Source organism: Onychomys torridus, chromosome 12, assembly GCF_903995425.1.
Source record: "Onychomys torridus chromosome 12, mOncTor1.1, whole genome shotgun sequence".
Taxonomy (NCBI): Eukaryota; Metazoa; Chordata; class Mammalia; order Rodentia; family Cricetidae; genus Onychomys; species Onychomys torridus.
In genome coordinates this window covers 10,049,299-10,067,994 of record NC_050454.1, presented here as the reverse complement: position 1 = coordinate 10,067,994, position 18,696 = coordinate 10,049,299, and the positions used below count along the sequence as shown (strand labels likewise).

At 43.9% G+C, this 18,696-nt stretch overlaps 1 protein-coding gene across 12 annotated transcripts in view; it reads left to right on the top strand.

Moving 5' to 3' along the window:
• Window positions 1-18,696, top strand: part of Atp13a4 (ATPase 13A4) — a 120,843-nt gene that overhangs the window by 28,342 nt on the left and 73,805 nt on the right. For 11 of the 12 annotated variants that reach the window (XM_036203205.1, XM_036203207.1, XM_036203208.1 and 8 more), the window contains exon 2: window positions 17,476-17,649. In XM_036203205.1, coding sequence (XP_036059098.1) covers window positions 17,476-17,649 — 174 coding nt within the window. Of the gene's footprint in view, window positions 1-17,475; window positions 17,650-18,696 lie in introns of those variants that run through there. The other variant, XM_036203211.1, reaches the window with a different exon arrangement.

The following is an 18,696-nucleotide window of genomic DNA, read 5'->3' as shown; positions in this document are numbered from 1 at the left end:
ACTTACCCAACATTAGGTGTTATGTTAGCTTTTTATGTAAAACACATCGTTTCATTTTCAAAGGAGCCATTGGAGAGATGAAGCATTTATCTGTTTGAATGAAAGCGTACCCTTTCGTGCTCCCATCAGCAACCCTGAAATGCCACCATGAGAAGAAGTGGCTTTAACAATGAGCTGGAAATGCCTTGTTCTTTGGCCTTAGGGCATTCAGGGTGACAGCCCAGGAGCGTGTATTTTAGTAAGTGCTCACTCAGGTGATTCTTGGGCTTGTGGTTAGAAGTCCTAACTTTAGGCCTATTGGTGTAGTTATAGTTTGGAGATAGGAGCTGAATGACCACTGAAAAAGGGCTCTTTTTCATCAAGGGCAGGGAATTCATTATCTAGATGTGCAAAGTTATTTGGTCAGTGTCCAGCACCTAGCTTGGGTGGGAGGTTCTGACTCTTTGCATTCCTGTCTTATGAACAGCCATCACAGCAAGCGAGGCTGGAACTCAGCACATTTGGATGACGTTTGTGCGTCCCTGCTACCCATCTGCGTCCCTGCTACCCATCTTGATCTAAGCTCCAGTAAAACTTTCATTTCTCATGTCATTCATCTTTTCTCAGCTTTATGCAATGCCCTAACCATACCGACTGAACAAACGTACCAGCTCCCTGCAGCCTGGATACCGAAGAGGTTTCTAATAGAGAATGTCTGTTTCTGTCTCAAGAAAACAATACTGGAACAGGAGGAACATGCATGTTTTTTTCAACTAATTCAAACATATTCCAGTGTAACCTGCTCCAAATGCTGTAGAAAACATGTGGAGGGTCCTTAAAAAATTAAAATAGAAATATTATATGATATCCAAAAATATGAAACGAGTGTGTCATAGACTTGGCTACACTCCCATGTTTGTTGCACCAGCATTCACAATAGTTAAGAAATGACCATCAAGTGATAATGTGTCATACACACATAAAATAATGTGATTAAGCCACAGAAGTGTGAAATTCTGTTATTTATGACACCATTGGTAGAAATGAAATCATTATGTTAAATAAGCCATGCATAGGAAGATAAATGCCATATTTTCACTTATGTATGGAAGCTAAAACGTTAATTTGGAAATAGAAAGTCCAGCAGTGGATACTCGACAATGTTTTGGAAGGATATGGTGGTGGTAGGGAAAAGAGAACAGTTAGTCAACACAGGAAAAAAGAGGAGGGAGTGTCAGTGTTTTATAGTGTACCAGGGTCACTGTAGTTAGCAATGATTTATGTTTTTCAAAATAACTAGAATAGAGAATTCTGAATGCTTCCAGCACGGAGAAATGAGTATTTGAGGTGATGGATGTGTTAATTGGCCTGATTTGGCTATTACACATTGTCTACATGACTCAAATTTCACAGTGTGCCTCATGGGGATGTACAATTACCATGTGTCACCTGACAAAACTCCACAAGTTCTACACAGGACATGCGCTGGTCAGACTTTTAACTCTGTAACATAAAATACATGTGCAGAACAACTGGAGTGGGGTGGGTGGATTTGATTTGGCTCATCGTGGTGACCAGAGAGTGTCTGTGCTCTTTGACTTTTTCTGTTTCCCCTGTTTATTTTCATTTGGGCTGCAGTCTATGGGATGGTGCCGCCCATATTTAAGTGAAGTCTTTCATCCTTAGTTAATCCCTTTAAGACATACCCAGAGGAGTATATCTTCTAGGCACTTCTCAATCCAATCGAGTTGACAGTCAAGGTTAAGCCTCACAGTAGCTGGAGGGGTCTAGGTAAATACTCTCCATACATTTCTTTCCCATTCTCTCTCCCTTTCCTTTTCCGGCTTCCCTTGTCTCTCCTTCTTCATGTATCAAATGCCTGTCATGTACAAGTCCCAGTGCTTTGTATTAGATATGTCAAGAAAAGTCTGGTTCCAATTCCAGTAGAGGATGGGGTATGGACCCTCCTGCTGTGGCAGCAGCATGCAAGTACTGTCAGGACATAAGAAGCTGCATCCAACATCTGGATGGCTTCAGTAAAAAAGTGCCATTTGAAAGGAACGTTGAACAGGCATGTATCAAGCCCCATGAGGAAGAGGACACTGGAAGCCAAGGAGACACTATGTCCAAAGATATTGAGATGTAAAGGAACAGAATGCATTCTGTTCAGAGAACTGAACGTAGCTTGAAGCTGCTGCACTATGTGCCTCTGAGTGTGGTGGGGCAGGATGGGGAGAACAGAGCGCTGAGACTGAAAAGATAATAGGGGAAGATAAGTCAGAACCTTTCATGTACTGTAAAGTGATTGAGGGGTTCAAAGTGTGTGGTTAACCACACTTGTTTGCTCAAGTTTTATAGGCATAACATTTAAAGTTGAACATCTCATGAAGGCTGGCAGACTTAGCCAAGTTAGGACTCTAGGGAGGAGCTGAAATCAGATGTTTGAGAAAGAACATGGTGGAGCAGTGTGGGCAACCTCAGGTCAGGACTGCATTGGATGCAGTGGTGAATCTGGGAGCAGACTCCTTGAGCCAAGGTGGGAGTATCCGCAGAGGAGCAAAGGATATCAACTTGAGAAACACCTAGAAGACAATCAATAGACCGTGGGCTAATTAGATGTTTGGGGAAGGAGGAGGAGAGAAAGAAAGGGAATTCTAGAGTTCTGAGTCACAACTGGCGGTGTAATGAATTACGCTGATTCCAACGTTCCATTGCAGGCAACGTGTTTAGTTTTGACTTCTGATTAATTCTGACTCAGGAAGGGTCATGGAGGAAGTTGCTTTTGAAGAGTCCTTTTTGTGTTTTGTTTTTTAAATTTAGATTACACATATTTGCTTTGTGTGTGGGTGGGTGTATGCATACACCCATATATGCCATACATGACACATGTGTAAAGGTCAGAGCTTGCAGACGTTTCTCTTCTTCGACCACATGAGTCCTGGGAATTACACTCAGGCTGTCAGCCTTGGTGGCAGTTACCTTTCTGGGCTAAGCCAACTGGCTGTTCCTGATACCCCTACCTCTTCTTTCGAGACAGGGCCTCAATATAAAGTTCAGGTCGGGCTGGGAGGTGGTGGCACTTGGGAAGCAGAGGCAGGTGGATCTCTGTGAGTTCGAGGCCAGCCTAGTCTACAGAGTGAGTTCCAGGACAGCCAGGGCAACAAAGAGAAACCCTGTCTCGAAAACAAAACAACAGCAACAAAAAGACCAGATTGGCTTGAAATTCATGATCTTCCTGCCTCAGCTTCCCGGTTGCTAGGATTGTTAGAGTGTGCTGCCTCATCTCCTGGTCCCCAGTGATACCTTTAAAGATGACTTAGATATGTTTTAATTTTTCCCGAGAGAAAGGACAGGGGTTGAAAAGACAAAAACAATTGCAAAGACAAGGCTGAAGCCAGAAAACCTGCTTGAATAAAGTATGGAGTTGGGCATCATGGAACAGCCCCGGCAGAGATGAATAGTTAGAGCAACAGACTGGGTTTAGGTGGAGTTTTGTCCAGTTTGATTCTGATTACACAGAAGGAGAGAAGGAGAAGTTACTGGGTTGTCAGCAGTGCAGGAGAAGGCAAGACTCCCCTGCTGTTATATCACTGGCAGCCCTGAGATTCTGTTTTGTTTGTTGCTGTTATTTTGAAATGTGAATTAAACAATAATGCCTCTATTACTACACAGTCCAGAACAATACAAATGTCTTCCCAAGCATGAAAAACACTATGTGTAGAATCAATACTATCTATGAAAAATAGGAAGCAATCCAGGAAGATCTTTTATAGGGAGGTAGAGAGGGAGGGAGGGAGAGAGAGAGAGGGAGAGGGAGAGGGAGAGGGAGAGGGAGAGAGGAGAGGGAGAGGGAGAGGGAGAGAGAGAGAGAGAGAGAGAGAGAGAGAGAGAGAGAGAGAGAGAGAGAGAGAGAGAGAGAAACGAACTAGCAACCTCACCTCACCAGACCTGGGTCAAGTCCAAGTCCAAACCAGGAAAGGGGAAGTGTCTGTTATGAGAACCACAATTCATGATTCTTTTCTATTTGAGGAGGGAGGGGGACATGAGACCAACTTCTCTGAACACACTGCTGTGACTGATGCACACACGGGTCCTACCTAGTGGTAGAAGTCGGGTGGCTTGTGCGACAGAAACTGGTGGTGATTACTCTGCCAACAGAAAGCACTGTGGCTCCGAAGAGCTTCCCACACATGTGGCATAAATGAACAACTTTTTTTCTGAGTAGGTGTTGGAATGTTTGGCTCCTTTCAGTCAGCACCCTCCAAAGGCCTTAGTGGTAAAGGCCTTCTCGTGTGGCCTGGCCATGTAGGCCTTTTTCCAGTATAAATGTTTTTTTTTGTGTGTGTCGAATGAGGTTAGAACTATGTTTGAAGGCTTTCCCACACTCTATGTACTTGTGGGACCTCTCTTTTCATGTGAAACTACTGGTACTGATTGTGATAGGATCTGGTGGTGAAGGTTTTCTCACACAGGTTGCACCTCATAGGGTTGCTCAGCAGTATGAGCTTTCATGTGCTGATACAGGCCAGAGCGGCTCACATAGGTTTTCCCATACTGCTCGCACTCAGAAAACCTCTCTCCAGTGTGTGCTCTTTGGTGAAGGATGTTGATGCTGCTGCCTTTAAAACACTTTCCATATTCCTTGCACTCACAGGATCTTTCTCTAGCTTGAATGGTGCCAAATGAAGGAGGACAGCCTGAAGGCTTTCCCATAGTTGCTGCATTTGTAAGGCCTTTCTCCACTGTGAATCTTCCGGTGCAAAGTAACATCTCTGTGGTGGAAGGTTCTCCCACGTTCACTGCAGCTAAAAAGATTCTATTCCTGTGTGTGCCTTTTGGTGCTTCTTCAGTTGATGGAGATGACTGAACACCTTCCCACACTCATTACACAGAGGAGCTGTGGCGAATTTTTTTGATGACTGACTGAGGTGAAGTTCTCCTTGGGGGCATTCTTGCCTGTTCTGCAAATGAAATGTCTCTGGTTAGAGTCAGTTATCAGGTGTCTGAGGGGAGTGAGGCCTTCTGGAATCTTGTCCCAGAGCCATTGCATTTGAAGGACTTCTGTGTCCTCCATGATGTCCATGGGTGGGCTGGGGTAGGAAGGCTGATGATGTTTACTGGTTCTACACAGTTTTTCCTTGTTGGGGGATCCATGGTGTTGAAGGTCAGTGGGCTCTGTTACCTTGGTGGGTTCTCCACACACACAGGGCTTCTCTGACACTCATTCACAAGGGGTTTCCTCATCTTCCACTGCATGCCGACAACACAGAGAACTAGTTAGTGCGAAGTTTTCCATTGTCACCTCACCATACAGGGTCTGGGTCACATTAAGGTGTTTCCATTCCTCTTCAGAGAAACACATGATCACATCTCCAAACAGCAGTAGGCTTTGATATGGCCTTTTACTCCTCCTGAGGTACCCTCCACTCATGGGGGTGGAGCCTTGGGATTCTTACAGGAAGATTGAGATATTATTTCTCCATCATGAGATAATTTGGTACCTTTACCTGATCTGCAGTATCTACTCCCATGTTTTTCTTGGGGGGGCGGGTGTGGTGCGTTGCAGGAAAACAACTTCAAAACACCATGCTAAGGAAATATTTTATCCTGTGTGGTTTAGTGTCAAACTTTAAAAGCCATAGTGTGTGTGTGTGTGTGTGTGTGTGTGTGTGTGTGTGTGTGTGATGTTGCATGTATAGAAGTTGGTGGACAACTTTGTGGACTTGATTGTATCTCCTTCTATCTTTACATGGGTCTGGGTATTGAACTTAGTTTGCCAAGAGTATACAGCAAGTGCCTTTCCCCACTGAGCAACTACACCAGCTCTACAAGTCAACCTTTAATCAACACAAAATTATATTTAATTTTCACCTGAACACAAAATCACAACACAAAAACCAGTTTCAAAATGAAAACTTAGATTACTTTTTCCCGTGGGAATAAATGTAATTATTCCGTAATCAATAAACAAGTCGAGAAAATCATGAAAATAAAAGCAGCTGGAGATGAGGTCACATTTCTGCTGTCTTTGTAGAACATCTGGAATCAGCAGGGTGTAGCGCTTGGCATGGAAACTTCTGTGGAAGACTGGTTCCTCTGTGAGTCAGCTCTGGGAATAAGGGAAGAGCCAGGTTGAAGGAATATCAGAAGTACAATAATCCTAAGAGAGTGTCTTTACAGGGGAATATGGACATTAAATGCTACACATTATGTAGCTATAAGTATTCCATTGTTTAGCCATATAAAAGTTCATGAAATACATTGAGTTTAATGGATAATCATAGACACCCACTCACTATCATGTGGTGTAAGGAAAAGAACAATGCCAAGGCAGCTTGAAAAAGCAATTGTGGTGGATGTTAGCAAGCCCGCCGCTGACATCAGAATGTCGTTTGGATATCTGGTCAAGACTGACTGAGCTGTGGAAATGGTGAGCAATGCATGAACCAGTGGACTGTAAGGTGACATTCATGGCATGGGAGCAGTTCGTCAAAACAGAAGAAAGAGCACACACACGTCGTTGATTGTGGGGAATTCTGGGAGTATAGCTTCCCTGTTTTCAGCTGGGCAGTCTGACAATGACACAGGCTTCCTCAGGAAGTCGCCTTGGCTCCACTGGAGGTGGGTGTGTCAGGGAGGCTGGTGTTACAGGTGTGGAGAGAGCAGTGATCTGTAGCATCTCTATCCCATCTTCCTTGCAGAGCTCCTAAGAAGGTTTTCATCTCGGTCCTCCTATGTCAAATGACCGGTGACGGCTCAGGGGGAAGACACACTCATACTGGGCACACTGTTTGTTGTCAAGGTCATTTTGCCATTGGTTAAAGAGTACTGGCTTCGGGAGATGACCATTTCTTCTATGGTTTCTTTCTCTTTTATGCCCTTTTGAGGAATGCTTGTGGGGGTGTGTGTCTCAATGCTCCTCTCTGAAAGTGGAGTTGGTTTGAATGTTTGTTAAGCAGTCACCAGGTCCCAGTACATGATTATCACTTCTGGCCTGTTGTCCAGGCTGGGAATATTACACTCTGCTTGCTTCAATTGAAAGCTTTACAGTGTATTCCAAGCCCTTTATTCAGTTAAAACTTTTTCTAAGCCTACTGTGTGGCAGAAGCTGATCTGCTTTGTGCCAGGGAGTCAGCAATCAGCATGACAGATGGAAACTCTTTGGAGCTTTTAAAATCTGCAATTTAGTAACATCACACACACACACACACACACACACACACACACACACACACACACAGAGAGAGAGAGAGAGAGAGAGAGAGAGAGAGAGAGAGAGAGACAGACAGACAGACAGACACAGAGACACACAAACACACACACAAACACACACAGATACATATACACACAGACACATTCATACACAGATAGACACACAGACAGACAGACAGATATGCACACGCCCCAAATAAAACTATCAGATGGAGAGAAGGGCTTCTAGAGATGTAAGGAGTGATATGCTAGGAAGGGTTTGGTAACTAGTCCAGATTGTGGCAAGCAAAGCTGAGATCTGAATGATGTGGAGGGACCAACTTACCAAGATGTCGCTGTGAACTTCCCAGTCAGCCCAAAGTCCACTTTCCTCACAATAACAGATTCCCTTTTTTTTTTTTTTTTTAGTTTGAGACAGGGTTTCTCTGTGTAGTTTTGTGCTTTTCCTGGATCTCACTCTGTAGCCCAGGCTGGCCTCTAACTCACAGAGATCCACCCTGAGTGCTGGGGTTAAAGGCGTGGGCCACCACCGCCCAGCTCAGATTCCATCTGAACGACATGTGCACACCCTCGATCCCACTTCATTCCTGCAGTAGTTTTTGGATACAGGGATTATTACTCTGGTTTGTTTTAGATGGGGAGTCTCTTCCAGATGATAAACTAACTAGTGGTGAACTAGGAGCATCACCTGTAAGTGTGCTGCCTTTCTCCTGCGCCCTCCTCCTCCCTGTGGGTCCCGGGTCAGCATCCTGCACAGGCAGCAGGTTGTCAAGACGGGTGGCGATCTCTCGTAATGGCCTGTCTGCATTCTTATTTTCTTATGACTCTCAGGCGTTGGGTTTTATTTTCTCTATTCCCCATGCTTCTGGCATCAAATATGTCTATTTTCCCTCTCTTTACCCAGGCTAATTTCCAGGAGCTTAAACGATTCTCCTATAATTCAATTCAATTTTTACTTCATCCAAAATTAGTTTCAAGCTCCATGGGCTTATAGGCGCAGTCTGATAAGAGTGTCTCCACCTCAAGTGCTGGTCACAAGTATCAAGTCCCCAGATTTCCCACACTTAGGACTGTCTTTGATACAATGTCATGTGGTTTCCATACACCCCAAACATCTATAATTTGTTTGATAATGTACCAGGATGGTTCACAAAACTCTGGAAAATATTGTACTTATTTATTAATAATTTTTGGTTATTATAAAGAAAGAAAATGAATAGCCAGATGAAAATGTATGTGGGGTCTAGAAGGGTCCTTCCTCGGTACCTTCTGTCCCCATTGAGCTGAGGTGTAAGGCCCACTTGGTGCATCCATGTGATTTCCAATCTGAAGCTCTCCGATGCTATCATTTGGGTTCTTATGGAGGTGGTACTACATAGAGAAGGTTGGCTTTGAGCCCACTCTCTAGCCTTTCCTCCTTCCCCTGACACTGGAGGTAGGGCCAGGAATTCCAACCCTTTAGCCACCAGTTCCCAAACTGAAGCTTCCCTGAAGTAACCACAGCATTCCCTGAAGCCCATATTAGCATCTCGGCACAAACTGAGGTGTGAGCGAAAGGGGCCCAACCAGAACAAAAGCATGCCCTGCAATCGATCCTTTAGGAAATCCCTAGAGTTTTGATTGTGTAAGGGACTGGGAAGAAAGATCAAATGTATTTCCTGTTATGCTAAGGACATGCCCAGCAAGTGATGCTTTGATCTCAGCATGACAGGAGAGCCTAGAAAATACCTCTTGCCCAGCATTGCCAGACCAAGAGGTTAGGACGCTGTCTGCAGAAACCATCATCGGTTTGGGTGGCCATTGGGTGGAGTGCCTCTTGCTGATTTCTTCACACTCTGCAGTTTGAAGCTTGTGAAAACCTGTTTAAGGGGAACTTAGAACTTGTCCAGGCAGTGCACTCATTAGCTCAGTTGTGAACAATCAGCAAGTGTTCAATCCCTGTCTGGGTTACACCTACTAATGAGAGTATCAGAGGGCTGAGGAGGAGGAGGAGGAGAAGAAGGAGGACAAGGAGGAGGAGGGCAAATCTTTACAAGAGGCAGGCTTGTTAGGTAGAAAGAATTTTAATTAAGAGGGATTTGAATCTGGTACCTACCAGCTGGGAGACTCTAGGTACATCCCTTGGCCTCCCTGAACCTCATCTTCCTTATTCTGAACCATGACTGATGAGACTTTCTGTGTAGAGTTACGAGGGTGGAAGATATTTGGGAAAGTACGTATTTAGAGTGATGGAAACAGAAGTCATTATTGCCAGAAGCTGTGTTTTCACCTTTACCCCACATTTAGGTGAACAATCATCCACAGATAAGGCTGTTACCACCTTGTCGGCTACCAAAGGATTGGATGGGATGCTTTCTGGACAACTAACTGGAGAGACAAGGAACAGTTTTCATAGCCCTGGATGACAGAAACCCTGGCTAAGAACAGGAAATGGCATAATTAAAAGAAACTAAAGCTCCAAACACACCCACCTGTCCTCTTTATAGTCAGGACATTCCCTTGACCTGATACAATGAACTCTTGATAGAAGGCTGTGATGACCTCTGCTCCTGATGGCTTCAGGATGCTAAATTTAGGACAACAGAAAAGATCTAGGTATAGTTTGTAAGTGAAGTTTCCTTTGGTTAGCCATTAGATGAAATAATAGCTACATCTTAGAAGCCCAAATCCTTCTTATCTCCTCCCCTCTTCTCCCCTTTCCTCTCCCCTCTCCTCTCCTCTTCTCTCCCTTCACCTCTTCTCCCCTTCTCTCCCTCCCTTCCACCCCTCTCCTTCTTTCATCTGCCTTTCCCTCCTTCCCTCCCTCCGTCTGTCCCTCTCTTCCTCCTTTCATCCCTCCTTCCCTCTTCCAGGGTCTTACTATACAGTACAGACTTTGAACTCACTATGTAGCTCAGGCTGCCTTTGAACTCTTGATCCTCCTACCTCACACCCAAGGGCTGGGATTACAGGTGTTTGCTTTTATGCTCAGCTTCAGAATTGCATGTTTAAACTGTGCACAATGTTCCTATTGTATCATAAACTGTCATTCTGTCCTTAAATGTACTCCATGTTTCCAGACTCAGCACCTTTTGAAGGTTCATTCCTCCACTTGAAGCCCCTTCTCTTAGCCTCCTTTTCTAGTTACTGAAATTCTACCCGTTATTTCCAAGTCAATTTCAAGTAGCCATTCTCCTGCAAGGCTTTTGCTAATTATCATCGCAGTAGGATCTTTCATCATTTGAAACTAATTTTGCCTTTTGTACATTTCATATGGCACTTAATATATTTTTTTGTCCTGATTATAGCTATTTTAAAATTCATCCTCTCTCCTGCTAGACCTTTGAGGGTGATAAATTTATCTTTGGCTCACATACCTTACCCATGGCCTTAGATGTAGTAGACAATTTTAATTGAACTAGAGTAAGACTTTCTCCTGGAGAGTACAGCATGAAAATGCTTTGATGGTGTTTCCTTAGTTTTGGTGCTGGGCAGAAGTGCTGTTCTTTTGTTTTGTTCAATAATCCTGTGATGGGGAGCTATGACTAGATAGGTGGCATTCCAGAGTTGAGAACAAGAGGCACACCATGTCCCAAATTGAGAAGTGAAATTGGGTTAAATGAAGTAGCTTGGGGAGACTGAGGCTGCTGTGGAGGCATGGAATTCAAGGAACTAGAAACAGTGTTCTTGGGTGGGGCAGGGTAAGACAGAGGAGGAGCAGACTAAGTGAGGTCAGACATGCATACAGAAAGAGAAAACCATGTGGACATTTTGCTTCCTCAGCACCTCAGTTTCCTGATCTGTTGGACTGTATTGTAACCACTACTGAGCATGGTGTGTGTATCATTTGGTCCTTGTCACTATACTGAAGTACACCAGGCAGGCTGTTGATAAATAAAAGCAATTAACAAAAACCTAAAGCAAATCAAACCAAAAAACCAACCAACCAACCAACCAACCAACCAACCAACCAACCAATCAAACAACCTACCAGGTTTATTTGGTTCATAGTTTTGGGGGTTGAAAGTTAGACTTAGGAGAGGGCCGTATAGCAGATATCAGGCCTGTGCATGGAAGGGAAGGCTTGCATCTCCCAGTGAAGTGCTAACCAGGTCTAACCTGGCTTAGGAATGACATCAAATGAGACTGGTAACCCAGGGTCGTGTGGCCACAGACAAAGCTCACAGCTGATACAGGAAGCCAGAGAGGACTCTGGGCTCTGGCTCAGACTTCTGTAAAACTTGCTGTTTCCATCACTCCAGGCAAGCAGGTTTCTCTTCTGAGCCATGCCTCTGATGATATAGGGATGCTCACTACTTTCCACCCCTTAAATGCTCCAGTGCCTCCCAATACTCCCACCTAGAAATCAAACTCTGGGCACACAAACCCTTAGGGGAATAAAAACTATATCTGAATCATAGCAGTGGTCAATCAGCATTGTGTTTCTATCCTTTCCTTCTGTAGAGTCCTAACTGAAAATACCACAGTTCTCTGGCACCTAAAATGCTATCATAGGCAGTGGGAGCTAAAGAATTTCAGTTAGGTGGGGGAAACTGAAAAGTCCACAGGGTGGGTTTCGAACATTGGCACCATTTTCCACTGTGAGGGATAGGAGGGGCTGTCCTCCTCAGCATGGACGCTTCCCACAGTTCCTGGCTTCTTTGGACCCTGTATTCCAGAAGCAACATTCACCAAGTTGCGAGGGACCATGTCCTCTGGAAAACAAAATCAGGCTGCATGGATGCTGTGGGATTTTCTGTATGCTGTGTATGAATGTTGTTCTGATTGGTTGATAAATAAAACCCTGATTGGCCAGTAGCCAGGCAGGAAGTATAGGCAGGATAAGCAGACAAGGAGAATTCCTGAAAGAGGAAGGCTGAGTCAGGAGATGCCAGCCCACCATCCAGGGAACAGCATGTAATGGCACACAGGTAAAGCCATGGAACATGTGGTGACATATAGATGAACAGAAATGGGCTGAGTTTAAGAGCCAGTCAGTGGTAAGCCTGAGCTAATGGCCAAGCAGTTTTAATTAATATAAGCCTCTGTGTGTTTACTTTGGTCTGAGTGACTGCAGACCAGGTGGGACACAGAAAAATTTTCAGCTACAGATGGGAATCATTGGTTCTCAGGGTGAGAGAGAAAACAGGACCTGACTGACATGTGGTCTTGGCTTTGGGAAAAGAAGGCCTGGCAAGGACCACAGGAAGTGGGAGAGACACTTGTTCCCTTAAAGGGCATCTCTTCTCATTCTGGATGGTTCTTTTTGCCCATTTCTTTCCAAAAACCCAGGAATTTATAATTAGACTGTCTATAATCTTTGGTTCATGATATATTTATGTTATTTGTTCATGTGCTGCCTTAACTTAGTGATGAACCCACAACCTTATAGTATTTTGTCATCAAGGCTGGCCTTGAATTTATGATCCTCCTTCCTCAGCTTCCTGAGTTTTGGGATTGCAGACATGTAAAGTGAACAGCTTGAGTGCTATTCTCTTTAGGAACTGTACTTTGCATCACCTGGCATAATACTCGCTGCCTTGCCTATGTGTTCTTTACCCCCTTCAAACTGAATTTGTTTTAAAATATATAAAAGTTATGATGCTGTTGTTATCCTTTGCATCTGCTTTTTCTACCATTTTCTCACTAAAAGTTCGTATGCTTGATGTATGGCTGAAATCCCACAGTGTGGGCAGACTGCAATGCAACATCCCCACTCATTAGACTGTTTGGGTTATTTTGTGCATATCTTGTTGTGATCTCCAGCTGAGTCTTACAGTGTAAGAATCTGGGGATAATATTTTCACAATTTTGAGTGTATTTCAAAAGACGATGTCTGTGTAATAATTTTTATGTGAAAATAACTGGGGGACCAATTTAAAGTTTGAAGACTATTTACCAATTCAGCAGTAACAGCAATAACAGCAACAACAACAAAAAACCCCTTTCACTTCCCCCACCCCACTCCAAATTTCTGGTTTAGGTTACTTGGTGAAAATTTCTCACTTGAATCCAAACTTCAAATTAACTTAGAAGCTTGTGGAATTCTCCTTTTGCCTAAGAGTTGCAAATGAGAAATTACCAGGACAGAAGTTTTGTAGATCCTAGAGCAGAAGCGAGGAGAAAAATCACAGACACTTAACACAGTCTACTATAACACGTGCAACTTACAGTGAAACATTCTTTTCACACCCAACATTTGGAAATAAGGGGAAAGAGATTGTCTTCAGGGAGGTAAAGTCTTAAAAATTTGATTTTTTTAAAGCTTTCAAATGCTTAATGAAGTCTGCAGAGAGATGCAAAGGTATCTAGGCTAGCATGATTTGATTGAAATATGATTGAATGAATTAATGTGTTTAAAGCAAGGCATAATGATCAGTCTGAGTGATGGTTGTAGCCCATTTTAAGAACCCTTTTTGCACTGGACTCCAGAGACAGAAAAATCCTGACTGTGGAAATGGTGCTACTGGAAAGCGACATGTTCTCAGTGTTAACACACCTGTTTTCCTGGTGGGCATGACAGCTGCATTTATTGCCCTCTTTTGGCATGCTCAGCTTCTGAAATCTGCTGGTCTTCAGCCCTCCTATGAAAGGTCATTGTACTGGGAGGTCCTGGGACTCCTAGGCTGAGGGCTACTCTGAGGACTTGTTGGGGCCTTATAGGATGACATCACACGGGGAAGATTCTTTGGAGATAGCCACTGTCCTGTTCCAGACATCACTCTCACTTACACCTTCACGTTTTCGTGTCATCACAATTCTGCATCAACCAAGTCTTTGTGTCAGGCCCACAGATATGTTTCCGAGAGTGAACTCCTCCTGAAGATCAGCTTGAGGTGGCCTCATGATTTTTCTAGAACAGGGTCTCACCCCCGTGAGGAGTGTGTATGTGTTTCTGTGTTTCTATGAGGAAGGATGCATGGGTGAGAGGTTAAGGAGAGCAATGCAGTGCTGTTCTGTGATGCATGAAGCCTGCCATAAGTTGATTACTGTATAGCATTCTTTGGACATTTTTCTAATGTCATTTTTTGGCTCATCAGTCTCTTTCTGTGGGAGGTGACAGCAGTTGGGGAATGGGGTGGGGGGAATGGGACAGAACAACTGCTTCAAGCATATTCAAAAATATGGCAGACACTCCATCACATAAGAAGCAAACCAGTACCAGATGACGATGATGGTACCATGCTAACCTTTACAACTTACACCCCTGTCTGTCAATAGCTCTGGTCATACAATATTCACTTCAAGTCAGTGAAATTAACTTATTTCAACAAGCAACAATTGAACATGCCTTGTGCACAATTTTTGACTCTTTCTACAGAAAATTTAACAGTGTATCACAGATAATGAGCCACTAAGGGAAGGGGCAGTGTCCTCCAGTGGGGGTATAGGGTGGCCTAAGAGAGATGGATAGGGTTGGCTTGCCAGCATCACTGTCTACTCCTGTTATTCTGAGGTTAGTAATGGCACTAACAATAGGCTTCATGACCACATTTGGACAATAAGGGATTTGGCCACCTGCTGTAGATCTTTCCATTGCTCTTTGCTTAACCTTACAGTTCCTTTCCCCCTTAACCTAGTGAATGTCTATAGACTAGAGACATTGTTTCACCTCTGTCATGGTCTACATGTCTGCTCTTTGGATAACACTTAACAAACTTGTTAAATTAAGTCAAACTGAAATTAAGGATAGAGAAAGAAGGGACCGATTAGAAACAGCAGTTCACCCTATTTTCTGTGTGTTGCAGTCAGTTTTGAGTTATGTTGGGCCTTGTGCCTTGGGAAATACATTTAATTTTTTCCAACCATGTAAGAGAATATTTATAAAGTACTTAGAGAGAGACTTGTAAATGCCCAACAATTGTTAGCTGCTAGCAGTGTCATCTCAGTAATGATCAGTTACAGGTAAAAACAATTTATATATGATAACTTTGAACTTGAGCTTTCTTAACTAGAGAAGGGAGATACTAATTTCTGCTTACTCTCTTTTGATGATGACCATGAGGACACTTTCAAACACTAATGGAGAAGTTGACACATTGGCACAGAGTAACTCATAAAAATTACACGGGGCTCCCCTGCCAATATATGAAAACATCTAAACACTACTTTTAGAAAGTGATAGAATGACAAGACTGGAGAGTAGAAGCTGATCTATGCAAAGCTGTGGACCAGGAGAGGACATGGGAAGGACTCAGGAAGGCACATCAGTTAGAGTGGGATTAATAAGCAAGGCTGCAGGTTGGATGTGGAGCTAAGCTTGTCCAGTCTTGGCACCTGGAAAGCAGTAAGTAGCTTTGAGCTTCAACAGAGAGGTATCACATCAGGATAGATGTCTACCCTGTAAAATGAGTTAGGAGCATTTCAGAAAGGTCATACTGAATTAGATAACATGGCAAGTTGCTCTTCATCTCCCATGACTGCACTAGTGTGCTAGGAAGGAATCTAGTAATTACACACTGGAGTACCTTGCAGCCAAGAGTCATAGACACTTCTCTGTTGATGTAGTCTTCATCACACTAGATAGAGAAGTTGGTGATGTCAAGTTTGATGTTTGTGGGAGCCCATTTTCAGGTTCCTTGTGGCTTTACCCAAGCAGGTCCTCATAGAGAGGATGATTAGGACCACAGGCCTGAGTGCTGGTGTCTGATATGGTCTGGACTTGGCTATGCTGGGGGAATGTCTTTTGCTCTACCCCTTGGCAACTCTATAAATATCCGGGGGCAGAGACAGTCAGGGCCGGTTGGAATAGGTTCCAGGCCCTCTCGAGGTGATCCTTTATTTTCTATTTGTTTATCTCCAGACTCTAAATCCTTCTATCTAATATTTCCTGCTTCTTGCACTCAAGAAAATTCTGGGGAGCTGTGGGGTTGGTGGGTAAAGCCCCGCAGATGTTCAGTGTAGTTGTTACCTTAAGACACAGACTCACAAAAGCACAGTGGTTAACACTAGGGATTCTTGGATCTAACTACCTATAAATCAGGGCCTAGGGTTTCATGTCTCTGTTGGGGCTTTGGAACCAAGTCATAGTAATGTTAGCAGGAGCATCATCGACATCTAGATCACCACCACCACCACCACCACCACCACCACCACCACCACCACCATCATCATTAGCAGCAGCAGCAGGAGAGATTCGGATGTAGACTTACACATGTTCAGTTACTTCCACCCTACAGTAACTTTGTGCTATCACTGTCCCATTTTTGTGGGTGACAAATGGATTGCATAGCTTACTAATATTCACATGCCTTGCAAATGGCAACACTGATTTCTGAAAATGAAGTGCCCCAGTCTGTCCTGTTGTGCTTTTACCCAGCAAACTCACTCCCTCTCAATTTCAGCCATTGTAACTAGCATGAGTTCTACCTTGACTTTGTGGCCTACAGTTGTGGGACCAAGGCTACTCACTTCCGACGTGCTTTTCTGTTCTGCCCCCCATGGTCCTCAAAAGGAAGTTTGTCTAGGTTATCAAATATCAGAGATGATACCCCTCTTTCAATGTGTATTTTTCAGGGTGGAGTAATCATCCTTCACAGCACGGAAGAGCTGCTTAACAAGCAAATGATCTCCATGGCATTTCCTTTTGGGTAGAAAATTCTTTTGTTATTGAACAAGGGAGTCAGAGCAAACAGCAGAACCACAAAGCAAGTTGGCCACTAATCCCTTGTGGTCAAATTCCTTCATTAAATACTGCTCTAAATTCAAGGCCTGTTTCCTGTTTCAACTGCTATTGAGGCTGCTAACTCTAGAGTCATTGGTATCATGTGGCTACTGTCATCTGCTAGTATTCACAGCTTGTCACATGGCTGTGGTCATGCTTATAACAATTGTGAACCAAATTCTAGGTGTGGCAGCTGACAGAATTGGGCTTGCCCAAGACTTAGCCCCAGAGCTTCTAGGTGTGTGGCTTTGGACAAGACAGTGTATCTGCTGTCTTGAGCTCCTTTGCATTATTTGTTCAATGAAGGGAGTATTATCTCATTTTAGGAATGACACAGGAGTAGAGGTGACTGGGGAGACTTAACATCATATCTTTGAGCACCCAGGAAAATGTTTAGCCCAGGGTCGCTTGGTGGTTTGACAGTGCCTTTCCTGGCTAAAGAAAAGGTTCCTTCTTGGAGGTCAGGAATCATGTCTGAGACTTCTTTCTTGGTCAGGATTCTGACTTCATTCTTTCTACTCTCTGCCCCCTTGCCTGTCTTCCCTCACCAGACCATTCACTCCCTACCTCCATTTCATCCCTAAAGGTAGTGTTTGTTCCAACTTTGACCAACACTTGGGATCATTTTTGTTCTATTTCAGGAAATATTTGGCTATCAGACTCAAGGCTGTCGGAAAGCTCTCTGTCTCGTTGGATCCATCTTCTCTCTGGGAATCCTCCCTTTGGTGTTTTACTGGAGACCAGCTTGGCACGTGTGGGCAAACTGTGTCCCATGCTCCCTACAAGAAGCAGATGTTGTGTTGCTGAAGACGACTGTAAGTATACATCTGTTTTTGTAGATGGTGTCCCTTTTCCTGGATACTGGGTTGTAAGGTGATTGTGGGAGATATCCCCAAGGCAGGTGGTACTTGGGTAGGCTCCTCCATCACAGTATACCTGCCCAGAACCCAGAAATTTGTCTACACTAGGATTTCTTAAGAAGAGTTACTTCACAGGGTAGTTCCTTTAAAATTGAGACTTTAGCAAATGATAGAGCCAACATAAACATTTTGTTTGCTGAAATAGTAGGTAGTGTAGAGTAGTTAAGTCAAGTCTATAAGCCACTAATTCTAAATTCCTACTGACCCTTGACTTTAAGCCTGGCACATAGATGCTTCTGGCCTCCACAGGAATGACTCTGGAAAAGGGACTAGGGAGTTTGAGAGATGAGGAGCATCCCACTGAGGAAGCTGCTGTCTCCCTGTACTGATGAGGAGAACCATAGATTTTGATATGCTTGTGTCCTGTTCTGCAGAAATACTAGGGCATAAAATACAACCATTTTGTCACTGAGGTCATTGCCAGTCTGCTATTTCAAGGCTGTGGCATCAGGTGAGGCTCTCCCAGCTTAACTTCATGTCACTTCCTTGTGGCACTCATGGCACCGAGACCACATGTATCATCCTTCCCCCGACCCCCCACAGGAAAGCAAGGTCCATAAGGGGAGAGGCTTTCTTATATGTTAACTGATACTCCCAGTTCTTATATGTTAACTGATACTCCCAGTTCTTATATGTTAACTGATACTCCCAGTTCCAGCATCTGTACGGGGTGACTGATAGGTAGACATGGTACTCCTATTGAGGGAAGGAAGTGACAGTCTCTTGGAGGATTCTTTCCTACCCCAATCTACTCCCCCTGTTTCCCCTTAGAAAACAGCAGGCCTCCTGGGGGGCAACCCTATGGGAGGCAAAAGAGTCAGAGAGTTATTAGGGTGTATAATATATTGGGGGACACAGAGAACCATTCCTCTTATGGGACTGTAACACATTTTTATTTGTGCCAGTCCTTCTAGATAAATATTTTATCTATGTAGCAAGAGA